Source organism: Hibiscus syriacus, unplaced genomic scaffold (genome assembly GCF_006381635.1).
Source record: "Hibiscus syriacus cultivar Baekdansim isolate YM2019G1 unplaced genomic scaffold, ASM638163v2 tig00116976_pilon, whole genome shotgun sequence".
NCBI classification, from domain to species: Eukaryota; Viridiplantae; Streptophyta; class Magnoliopsida; order Malvales; family Malvaceae; genus Hibiscus; species Hibiscus syriacus.
This window is the reverse complement of record NW_024063500.1, coordinates 1544927-1557872: the sequence shown is the minus strand read 5'-3', so window position 1 is coordinate 1557872 and position 12946 is coordinate 1544927. Positions and strand designations below refer to the sequence as shown.

Here is a 12946-nt window from a genome sequence, read left to right as displayed (position 1 = left end):
GGAAATTAAACGACCTAAAGCTCAGTTGGAGCATGAAGGATTGTAAGTCCAATGAGGAAGAAGCAAAGTGATACTAAAGTGTGAAAGGAGGACAAAAGAAGCATGCGATGGATGGTGGGTGGTTGGAGGGGATGCGCACGCCTTGTTGGGTTTGGAGGCACAACCCCCAACATTGTAGGACCTCATTCCCTTCAACACCCCCTGCCCCCGCTCCTTTGCTCTTTCCAGGAAAGCAAATAAAATACGTTTACTTAAAAATTTAAAATCATTATATATTTTAATTTTTTATATATATTTTTTATTAAAAATTTGTTTTTATTTATAAGTTCATTTTCTTTTAAAATTTTAGAAAATTCATCATCCTAGTATAAAATTCTACATCCGTTCTTACATCCACACTACCTTTGTCATCAATCTCCGTGTACAGATGACCAACAAGTGTTGGGGTATGATCACACCTGTTACAAATTTTAATTATAGTTTAAATATTTTTTTATTATCGATAATTATAAAAAAATTAAATTTAAAATTTGAGTGGCTAAAACATTATTTATCCTTTTTAAGTTTTGAGGTCCAGTCCAATTCAATTTTTGAATAGTTGGGACCTTGGACAAAGACAAAAGAAAAACTCACATTGTATGTAACAAAAAAGAATATTATTTTCAGGTGAGTAGGGACCCCAAAAGGAATTATCCAATTTGAATCTATAAAATTGATTAAAAAATCAAATATATTTATTTTCCACATCAAAATCTATTCCAAATTTACATTGAAAATAAATATATTATCCTTGTCATCGATACCCGCAATACCGTTGAAATCAAGCTAAATCATTTTCTAAAAAATATAATCAAATAAAAATAATTTTAAATTCAAACTCGCTCATAATTAACCATAAATAAAATAATAAAAAATTTCAGAATGCCAAAAATATATCTATTAAACATGAGTAAACTATAAGAATGGTCACTTTTATTTTGGTTTTGTTCAATTTTGATCACTAATTTTTAAAAAATTATATTTTAATCACTTACATTATCTATTTATTACATTTTGACCATTGACTCGTTCACAACGGTTACTTTGCTAACATGACATGTTAGTTGAAACGGATAATTTTTAATTTGATCTCTAAATTTTAGATAAAATATTAAATTGACTTCTAAATTTTATACATGATTTCCGATTCCGTCAAAGACGATTGAAGTTGTTTCTTTCATCTCAAGTGGCTTCTATATTTTTTTCTCTCCCGAAGAGCAACTCTACCTGCCTCCCTTTTTGGTTTCTTTCTCCACGATGCCGGTCTTAAGGCTGGTTGTCGCCGTTGATACTATCTCTGTTGGGTCTTTTTCTCGTAACCTTTAGGTTTGTCCTGTTTCTTTATCCATGTTTGTGGATCTTTTGCAGGCCATTTCTTGTTTCATTAACGGCTTCATGCTGTTCGATTGAGGATGACAGGCCTCCCTTTCTTGCGAAGGATGACAATGGTCTTCTCGGCAGTGGTTTGTTGACCTGCTCCATGTATTTGTTCTTACACATTGCCGGATTTTGTTTGGTCTCTGTCAAGGCTTTTAGATGCTACGGTTTCCGACATCGACTTCCTCCTCGGGGTTTGTCAGACAGCAACAACAAAATGTTGGTGTCATCAGGCCAGATGGATTTTTGTTTGGTGGGATTGGATTGCTGACTCTTCATGGTTAAATTAAATTTAGTTTGAATATTGATTTTGAGTTGAGATCCATCAATGTATCGTCTTAAATGTAAAATGAATACAATAATACAAAGAGAGCAGAAAACTCATGGCAAAATGTAGATTTTTCTTTTCATTTTTGGTCAGAGGGAAAAGGCTGAAACAAAGCTAGAAACTGTGAACATAGAAAAACATTACAGTAGCTCCTTATTGGAGCAAGACATGGGCCAAACACAAACCTTTATTCCTCGTGCCTTGAACTACATACGACAGTAACAATAAAACAGGCCAGGAAAATTATACCACACAACAGATAATGTTGTCCCTATCTAACAAACTTTAAACTAATTAGTTATCCTTTCTCCTCATGACCTACATTTGTCCATTCCATTTAAAAACCATACCTTAGAGCTTCCAAGCCTCGTCCCGGTTTCTAAACGGTATAGTGCTGCTGGATTGTATCAATGTCCAGTCCCTTTAGTTTAACCACCGACTCAACATGTCCTTTGAGGGTGTGAAGCTCTCGTAGCCTATACAATAAGCAATGCAGACAAGGGAAAGACAAACAGTTTTAGCTATTACTAGTAGTTAAAGAAACATTTCATGTTGTAGGACGTGAATTCTTTAGGAAGAATAACTTTGTACCTTGCAACCTCGGCCCGTCTCTTTGCCTGCTCGGCAATCTCAGACAGCTCTCTATAGCTGCTTTTTTCGTTGAAGAGGTTCGTACTTTCGGGTGGTTGAAGACCGTGTAACGTCCTTTGAGCAAGAGCCCATTGAGCTTCCCTCTCTTCCTTTCCATAGTCTTTCTTGGTGGTGAATGCAGTCTGTGTTTACCGGTGCCAGTTTAGTAAACCAACAACTTATTGCAAACGGTTTTAGTCTGATGGTAATATAGGTAGGTATATATACCTTATTTTCGAGCAAGTTGAGCCAAGCTTTTCCACTTAAGATGTAACGAATGGCGAACTTCATTAGATCCAATGGAATGTAGAAAACAATACTGTAAAGCCATATGACACCAGCCCATCCCCAACCGACTCCTTTAATCCTTGCGAATCCCCAGTCCGCATATACAGCAATCACAGTCGCAACCTACCCGAGGCAACAGAATCGATTAGCTTAGTGTAAGATGCATATTTTTGTTGCACTCAGAATCAGAAGAAAAAAAAAGCAAATTCTTACCAACTGTGCAATGATGAACGCTGTGACAAGAAGTAGTCCCGGACGCTCGGCATAGGACCAGCTACGTGATCTGGTCACGAAAATCAGGGCCTGGCTCACAATGCTCACTTGTAAATATAAAGCAGCCATCATTTCGTGCTCCCTGTCTCTAAGAGACCTAACACTAAATGTGTCCTGCAGTGATAGAAACTGTTAGAGACTAATCTGAAATATTTTTAAAAGCTTACAAACTTTCAGCAGCGCATACCGAGAAAAATTCGGTATCATGCATAGCCCAGAAGAATATGACAGTCATCAAAGCCAAATAGCCTCCGAGCACGATCCCAGTGGCGAAAATTTCCTTCAGTTTCCAGCTATCAGGCAAGGGAGATGGCTTTACTCTATCTTTGGAGATTGTCATAATAGTTCCTGAGTAATGATCCAATTGATTGAGGTTAAATTCTTTGTTTCAAGCCAGTTGATGTAATCTCCAGTTAATAAAATCTCACCATCATTTAGAATAGCAATGATCAAAACCATGAACGGAGAAAAGTCGAACTTCCAGATGAGAGCAATAAACAAAAATCCAAACTACAAAAAAAGAATAGAAATAAAAGTTCACATATATGAATCAACAATGCATGAAGATTACCGTTTTCAAAATTTATTTCCTATAAAATAAAATAATTTCATTAGTTATGTACTTACCACGATACGGATTGTGATGGAGACGGCATAGATCTGAGAAAGCAAAGAAAGCAAAGTCATGCATTGCAAAGTATACCATGTAAATCTTAGACTATGTTTAAGAGAAGAGAGTAAATTACAGTGTAGTTCTTCATCCTTTGGAAAATAGCTCTGCTAGTTAACACGGCACTGATAATAACACTCAATCCTGGTTCCGTAAGAACAATGTCCGAAGCACTTCGTGCGGCATCTGTAGCATCAGCCACAGCAATACCTATATCTGCCTTTTTTAAAGCAGGAGCATCATTAACACCATCTCCGGTCATTCCACAAATGTGCTTCCTCTCCTGCAACTTCTTCACAATTTCGTATTTGTGCTCTACAAAAAGTGTCATAAATAGGTGTTAAGAAAATAAACAAAGGCAAGGGTGAAGAATTCCTTCTTGTGGATGGCCAATATGTGAAAACCAGTTACCTGGAAACACGCCAGCAAAACCATCTGCCTTCTCGATCAACTCTTCAACAGGAAGGGCAGCTATGTTTGCATCCTTGTATTGACCCAGCAAAGAAGCAGATGGGTACATGTTCGTGCCCATTCCAAGTCGGCGTCCAGTTTCCTTAGCAATGGCAAGTTGATCACCTAGACATAATACAAAAGCATTAACTGAGCTATTGCCTCAAAGGAGGTATTGCTAACAGAATCGTGCATGGATAAACTCATAAAAAGATTTAATTACCAGTGATCATCTTGACATTAACACCGAGATTAAGAGCTTTGCGAATGGTTTCAGCACTGTCATGCCTTGGAGGATCAAACAGAGGCAACAAACCTACAAATTGCCATGGAGAGCCAGCACTTTCTTTTGTTTTTTCTGGGACTTGCTGTTAAAGTATAGCAAACAAGAATTGGTAAGGGAACTTTTCGGTATTAAGATAACAGAATAGTGATTAGAACAAAATGAGTTCTATGAAAATAAAAATAAAACCTGTCTAGCAACAGCTAATGACCGAAGCCCACGCTCGGCAAACTTGTCTATGATGGAATGAACCTTTTTCTTAAGATCTTCTCTTGCATTGCAAAGGGCCAAGATCTGCCAACAGATACGAAATAAGAGTCACGTAAGACCTCGTAAGTTTTCCTATATTATCAGCTGAAACTTGACAACAAGGTTACCTGTTCCGGAGCACCTTTGCTTGCTCGGTGCCAGTTTCCATTGGAATCAATGTAAGTCAATGCAGTTCTTTTGTCAACAGGATTGAAAGGCAAGAAATGGACCTCTCTGATGCCAGCTCTTGCCTGTACGAATATCATATCGAACATAAATATTCATGTAAGAGTCATTTACCCTTACTTTTAGCAGAATCAAGAAATGGAAAAAGAAGATAGAAGAAATCGACAGACCTCCTTAGGATCAGCAAGCATTCCAACAATGGCGGCATCAATGGCATCTTGATTTTCAGTTCTAGAGGCCCTTGCGGCAAGCAGGACAACGTGCTCCTTGTCCACATCCTTTACAAACACCTCAATCAAGTTTTTATCAACACTAAGCTTGTTGAGTGTCAATGTTCCTGTCTTATCACTACAGAGGACATCCATGCCGGCCATTTCTTCGATGGCAGTCATACGTTTGGTGATGGCACCCTGTTGAGACAGCCTGTGGGATCCAATGGCCATAGTCACAGACAAAACAGTAGGCATGGCGATAGGAATACCACCGATCAACAGAACCAAGAGATTGTCAATTCCATCCCTGTACTTGCGGTGCTGAATTGGGTACATAACTATGATCTCGACCAACATACCAACAGCAATGGAACAAATACAGAAGTTTCCGATAGCAGTGAGCACCTTTTGGAAATGTCCTACTTGGTTGGTGCTATCCACAAGATGTGCAGCCTTCCCGAAGAAGGTATGAACACCAGTAGCAATAACAACAGCTTCGATTTCACCCTGCTTGCAGGTTGAACCCGAGAAGACTTCATCCCCTGGATTCTTGGTCACAGGCAACGATTCCCCAGTCAGTGCAGATTGATCAATCTTCAAGGGATCACCTTCAAGTAGACGGGCATCAGCAGGGACAATATCTCCCAATTTAATACTAATGATGTCTCCTGGAACAAGAATTGCTGCTTCTTCCTCAGTCCACCTGCCATCCCTAAGCACCTATATTTTAACACCATACAAATCTGCAATCAATATCAATATATTTGAAACCAACAGCCCTCAGATTATCCACCATGTAAATAAATATATGTAACGGGTCCAAGACATCTAGATAAATGTATCAACAGATCTCATTATTACCTTGGTTTTTGGAGCAAGACCAGCCATAAGAGCAGCAGCAGCATTGCCAGCATTGTTTTCTTCAATGAAACTAATGGTAGAGTTAATTACCAACAAACAAACGATACCAACAAAGTCTTGCCAATCCGGGGGCTTCCCGTCGCCGTTAGCCAAAGCAATGGCCATAATGGCTGCTGCTTCCATGACCCAAGAGAGAGGATTCCACATGAACCCCAAAAACTTGAGAATTTTGCTTTCCTGATCATTTCAAAATATAATATTCCAATTTATGAGCGATCAAAAATTAATGTCAGTAAGTATTGATAGCTATTGATTATATAAAAGATCAGACCTTTTTTTCTTCTAACTTGTTGGGTCCAAAAATTTGAAGCCTGCTGGCTCCCTCCTCCGAGCTCAATCCTTCTCTGGTACATTTCAGCTGCTCAAACACTTCCTCAATCGGGATTTTCTCCTGCAATCACCATGTTTATGAGATTTTCCCCGATTTCTGTTGTTTTAATCAGTCAGCCAAGTCATTAGTTTAATGGTAAAAATATTGCCTTTCTTTCAAGTCAGGGTTGACACCAAAATCTGGACTTGGACAACCCTTTTTCAATTTCGAGAAAGATTCATCTTTTATATTTTTAATGAAAGAATAAAAATGAAAAATAGTTTAAATTTCCAATAATTCTGAATTTTGACCAATATTTTCCTTTTTAATCTCGAAATTTGCATGGGATAGACCTTTGATTATGATATGGTCCAAGCTCTCTACAGATATGGTTAGTATTTGAGAAAAAAAACTTCAAAAAAAACTTTGATGTATTTGTATATTACTGGTAAATAGTTTTTTATAAACATATAGATATTAAAATAAAATTTACTTTATTTTTATGTTATTAAATTGAATAAATTAATATTTTTATTTAACTATCTTTATATTTTGGGGGAATTATCTTAAATTGAATTGGATAAGAATTAAATTTTAAATTCATAACAAATAAAAATATCTTAAAATTAAATCAAATTAAGATTAAATTTTATTATGATAGTATTAAATCAGGTTTGAATCTATAAAAAAAACCGTCTCCATTTATATGTTCCCAATTTAGGTCTAGCAAACCGAGTCTACTCGTAACCCAGTTGGGTGGGACTCGTGCCTAGGGTTGCTACCCAAATAAAGTAAAAACGTTGACTCGGGCCGTTATTACAAGACTAAAAAATTCCTTATCAGTGATGGGGACAGATAGTCCCCATTTCCCCCACACACAGTGTGATTCACGCGCCAACCCACGTGCAGTTCTTTTCGAGCCACAAAAATAAACTCAAATAGTTAGAATTTAACTTTCTCTAGATTCATGGTAAGTTTTACCTTAAATTAAAACAAATGATGGATTATTATCGTGTATGTAAGTGAAAAGAAAATACTCAACAAATAAGATTAAGATGATAGCACATATATTTATTTCATTTTTAGATCATCAAATATGAATTATTATATAATATATTTATGTTAAAATTTTATCTATTAATTTAATATATCATGTGTTTGTAATTAAAGTTTTATTCAATAAAATAAGAATTAAAATTATGTGTATAGGAAAAAACTCTACTTAGTAGTATATTAAATAACAAAAGTCAGGGTAAGTAGAGTTAATAGATGTTAAATGTGAGAGAATAATTAAAAATCATTTTTATTTTTTTAAAAAGATTTTTTTTATCAAATATTGATTTATAAGGAGAAGAAATAAAGGCAAAGGGGTACCACGGAAAGTACCCAAAAACAAACAAAATTAAAAAATATATATTTTTATTAAAATTTGCAAAAACCCAACTCTGTCATTCCCCCCTGTTTTGTCCCTCTTCCTTTTCACATGTTTAAATCCATTTTCCGGGAAATTTACTTGAAAAAGCCTGTTTGGCTGGAGAGAAAATATCATAGCCTTTGAAGAGGGTCATAGCCGTTGACAAAAAGAGAGAAATAAAGCAAAAAAGAAAAAAACTTCCTTTCACTGTCAAAAACAATTCTCAGCTAAAATGAAACGAACACTTTTCCCCTAAAGCAAACAGCTTGACAAAACACACACAAGATCTGCTATAACTGAGTAAAAACGCAGACTTCATTTTCTTCATCAACAACATAAAAGTAGAGAAAAAAGAAAAGAAGAGATACCAGATCAACAGTTTCGTTCCTGATCTCTTCAAGACTGATAGCTTTGTCACCAGCCATGTTTTGTTTTGTACAGTCAGCCAAGCAGCAGCAGAAGAAAGCTTAATTAATCAAAAGAGTAAACAAAACCCAAATCCTTTTAAAAGTTGATCAAATGGAAGACGAGGGAAGGTGGTTATGGAGGAAAGACCATCGGGAATCGGAAAGGTTGTGGTTTTGGGTTAGGATTTGACAGACAAAATGACTCTTCCTTTTTGCTCTCTGCAGAAGACTGAAAGGCCTCGGCTTTTATATATATAAGTTCTCCATGTCTAAGGGTAGTGGCTCATCATTCATAACAAAAGCCCATCCCCAGTCCCACCCCGCCGTTTCTTTACCCCTCCCCCAATTCAGAATTGCTTTTGCCCTTTCGACCATCAATAATAATAATAATATTAATAATAAATTATTTTTATTATTTACTTCAAACTTAAAAATTTATCATATCTCGATATTTGATCTAATAATAAAAATTCATCACTTAATAAATTCAAATAATACAATTTATTTATGGGTTACAGTTTATTAGAAGTCGTTGTATTATGTCTAAATTTTTTATTTTATTTTTTGTTATAAAGATAAATATTTTAATCTCATTATTATATCTAAAAAGTTTGTTTTAATTCTTTTATGGTAGAAAGGGATATTTTAATTCATATACTTTTAAAAATAAATATTTAATCCAAAATATTAACATTATAACTAATTAGCTTAAATATTTTAGTTTCAGTACCATTTAAGTCTATATTAACTTTAAAATTGAGTAAATTGAACATTCATGAAAAATGAGGGAAATTTATTTAATGTATATTTTTTAAAGTGAATAAGCAACAATGATTTATAATGATTTGACGTTTTATATTGATACATGACATGTATTCCATTATGATTAGATAGCTTTTTAAAATTTATATATTTTATCTTTTCTAATTAATACCTTACTCTCACTATAAATCTAAAAATTAAGAAAATTCAATATACATTGTTTTCAATTAAACATTTTAGATATGTTTTTAAGTATTATAGTCATAAATTAGAACATAACATTGAAATATTATTTTTTAAGTACTGATTGTCTGTTCCTCTACGTATTGTCATTATACCGTGTCATTTATTCGTGGAATCATATGCTTCCTCCTGGCATTTATTATGCATGTGACATATATGGGTATGAATAAGCTATATATGCATGGTACAATTTTTTTGTGTGTGGATAATTATGTATAGTAAAATTACAGTGCATGCAAGTGCTAGATTACCTCACTAGAACCAAAATAGTTTACTTGGTTGCGACGCAAAGACATCGATTAAGAATTATTTTAATGCTATTTTTAACAAAAAGTTACGTTATTCAATATGAACATATAATAAATTGACAAATAAGAATTCAATTTAACAATTTGATGATTAATTATAACTATTTCTTTAACTATTGATAACACTCAATCAATTCTATAATTATAATTAATTTATTTAATTACCATTGCAAATAAGATAATAATATCATTTTCGACGTATGGAGAGTGTGTAATTACTTTAGAAATCAAGTACGTTTAGTATGTTATGTATGTAGGCATGCATGAAGATGCCAAAACATAATGGAATGCCACATGCAAGGGGTGTGTTCGAGAATTTATTAATTATAATATTAAAAAAGATTTAAGATAATATAATATATTTTATTTAATTGGAAAATATTGACTTTAAATTTTGGTGGGTCCCTAATAATAGAAGGTCAGCTTCACGCCCCCGGACCTTAATAAACACACTTTTTTTCTGAAGAAATAAACAAGATAAAGATGTCGCATTGCCCATCAATTTTCCCTTTATTCTAATATTTTTTCATATAAACTTTCATTTATATAAATAAAAAAATAAATTGTGTTACATCTATATTGTGAATAAAAAAATTATACAACTATCAACCGATTGGTATAGTGGGATGAGGTACTAGATTTCTTAAGTAAGGTCAGAGGTTCGAGCACTAACATTTACGAATGGAACAAACTAAATTGGAATGGTTACTTTTACTGTTGTAGTACTTAATCTAGATTAGTCGATCAATAGATCGAAAATCGATAGTTATATTAAAAAATTTATATAAGATGTATTTTATAAAAACTTATCTGAGAATGACAACGAATTAAGTGATAAAAAATCGACCTACATATAAATGTTTTATTGTTTTTTTTATCTTAAAACTATATAAAAATTAAAAACAATTATTACAATAATATTAATTATAATTTTCAAAATAATATTTTAATAATTTTATAATTTCAATATTAAAAACCCAATTGGGTTGGTGAGACCAGTAAATTGATGTACTATTTCTTTCTTTAAACGACAACCACAAATTATCTTGTTTCTTATTAAAAAAAAAGATTAAAAAAGAGATAGATCTTCAAGTAAAACACGATTAAAGGACTTCCAAAACATTTTGTTAATTGTAATTAGAATTTTTTTTAGTTGACAACTTTGAAGAAACGTTAATTAACTTATTAATTAATTTAGTGTCTCAATATAAAAGTAAGGACATTGATTAAGAGTTTGAAAGAGAAAATGCGTGCCGTTAATGGTGCTAATCCAAACCAACATGTTTGATGTTTTTTTCTCCTTAGATAATCATACAAGATGCTCGTCTTCTCGGAGAAAATATAATACTTTTAATGAAAGCTGGGTTCATAAGGGTTAAAAAATATTTATTTTGATTAATTATCGATTGATTTAATGTGATAAAATCTTAGATTTTTAAGTACCGTTAAAAAATTGAATTATGATATTGTGAATGAAACAAATCATATTAAGATAATCGTATTCATAATAAGTTTTTATAATATTTGGTTCGAACTAATTAACCAACATATTTATTATACCTCCGGGATATACATATCGGAAACTGTCACCCAGAGTTCTCATTCACTAGTCTTTGAGGTAACATTGACAACCAAATATGATAAATCTACTGTCGTATATGTATGACCTGAATAAATTGACATCCTATTAATAATTATGATAACTCTACTGACTGTTATGATGAGCATATGTCTGACATTGATTATCCTATGATTAGAGTATTTATACTTCGAACTAGATCAAAAAATAACTTCTTTCTTCTTTAGGAATCAATCTACCCACCTAGAAAACTCTTTTTTCTTTATTACCTGATAATAATTATTGTCCATATATTTTTTTACTGATCACGATTTTTCATCTAAATTAAAAAAATAAACCACTTATGATTATCGAACCAAACTTACTTCCATCATCAAAATATAGATGATATAAAACAAAAATTACTTAAAATTCTCTTAATTTTATCTTTGTAATAATGTTAATGTTTCTGCCTCGTAGGCATGTCCCGTGGCTCAAACATTTGTAGTTGACCTTCGAACTTATAATATAAAAAAATAAAACTAAAAACGTAAATTGTTGTTTGATTTGATTTGATTTGAAAGACTGCGTAGTAAAACGCAATTCTTGGATTGACTAAAAAAACAAATATTACCCGCCTCACATCACACATCTTATAATCATGGAGTTATCTTTAATTATAAATAATTGTTGATTAATTAGCTACTCAATGATAAATAATTGTTTGTTTTAAATTACACAGGGTGGACTGTTTACCTATTAGTAGGGCAAAATGATAGCTAATTGTATTATTAGCTAGCGAAAACAAATTAATTAATCAAAGCATGGGTTTGTCTTTTGGCAACTGTTTATCTATTTCCGTGTGACCGTAGGGGTCAAGAGACACCATACATGTTCAAATGTCTGTTTGAAAGGTTACCTTAATTCCAGTTCCCTGCACAAAGCTGTAATGTATGTTTTTCAACGATCAAACAAATGGGATAAAGAAAGGGGATAAGCTTAGCAACCATCTTGCCTCATTTACTGTATATCATGCAATGAACTAGCTAAAATTAAGGACAGAGTCAATTAAAGTGGGCTCATTACATATGCTTGAACAGAGACATGACGGAGTTGAAATGACAAAAGAACATGTTCTTCATCGATGGATGACAACGCTTTTCAAATTGATACTCCTATTGATTAGTTGAGAATTATATGAAGTGGGGTCCATGATTTGTCAATATGGGGAAAAAGGTTAGTGATACTATTAATTACTTCGATTAATTAATATAAAATTGTTCGAGTTTAATCAAGATTTATACATCTATTGTTTTTCCTTTTGTCTATCGAATCTTGAAGTCTTCGAAGTTTCATATCTTCGACTAAATATAGTCCTTTGACATGATCGATGACGGATCCAAAGATAATTTTTAAGACATATATACATATATTGGTAACACAAAATTTATGTATGTGGAAGGATATAAACAAAAATTCAGGGTAAACGCAAATAGAAAAATAGATAATTGTCGAGAAAATTTAGAATTTAGGGTGAAAACATGCTCATCCTCACACAAATATGACTCCATCACTGGACATGACTATTGATAAATTCACGTGATGTACCAGCTAAAACTAGTATCTGACAGACAAATCTATTTGACATCGACACTAAAAATGTGCATATAAATCATCATATAAGATTGAAGAAAATTACTCTCTCTATTATATTCTTCATTTTATTTATCCTCTATTATATTTCCATCGATCATCGTCTACGATTTCTCATTCAAATCAAAAGGAGTCAACCATGCGACCACCATCTGAACATTTCTAATTGAAAACAAAAAGGAGTCAACTATAAAAAATCAAGATATCCATATTTCCCTATCAACAAAATGCAAAATCATATGTGATACATTGGAAACAAGAGGAGATATATATGGGCGGCATAATGCAAACAAATATCCCTAACGTTTGACAGTATATGCAAATTTTCTCCTATTATTTTTTTGGAACATTTGACCCTACGACGTTTTATTTTGATTCAAAAATC

At 33.0% G+C, this 12946-nt stretch overlaps 1 protein-coding gene across 1 annotated transcript; it reads right to left on the bottom strand.

The window, feature by feature from the left end:
* Positions 1 to 2123: 2123 nt before the first annotated feature.
* LOC120192627 (plasma membrane ATPase 4-like) lies at positions 2124 to 8254 on the bottom strand. Its single transcript, XM_039195376.1, has 16 exons — positions 7999 to 8254; positions 6178 to 6297; positions 5847 to 6083; positions 4944 to 5705; positions 4716 to 4838; positions 4528 to 4632; positions 4279 to 4423; positions 4017 to 4181; positions 3682 to 3920; positions 3563 to 3595; positions 3364 to 3445; positions 3123 to 3283; positions 2876 to 3049; positions 2603 to 2785; positions 2336 to 2517; positions 2124 to 2220 (listed from the first exon to the last, which is right to left on the bottom strand). Exons 1-16 carry the CDS (start codon positions 8053 to 8055, stop codon positions 2124 to 2126), a joined length of 2865 nt encoding a protein of 954 aa, XP_039051307.1. The 5' UTR covers positions 8056 to 8254.
* Positions 8255 to 12946: the final 4692 nt, after the last annotated feature.

What these genes read in the sequence shown, in the direction of transcription:
- LOC120192627 (XM_039195376.1), bottom strand. Translation starts at nt 8,055, where the DNA reads ATGGCTGGTGACAAAGCTATCAGTCTTGAAGAGATCAGGAACGAAACT. An exon ending in TAATGTCAAGATGATCACTG is followed by an intron (nt 4,182 to 4,278) that starts GTAATTAAATCT and finishes TATTATGTCTAG; the next exon opens with GTGATCAACTTGCCATTGCT. An exon ending in CATTGCTATTCTAAATGATG is followed by an intron (nt 3,284 to 3,363) that starts GTGAGATTTTAT and finishes ATCATTACTCAG; the next exon opens with GAACTATTATGACAATCTCC.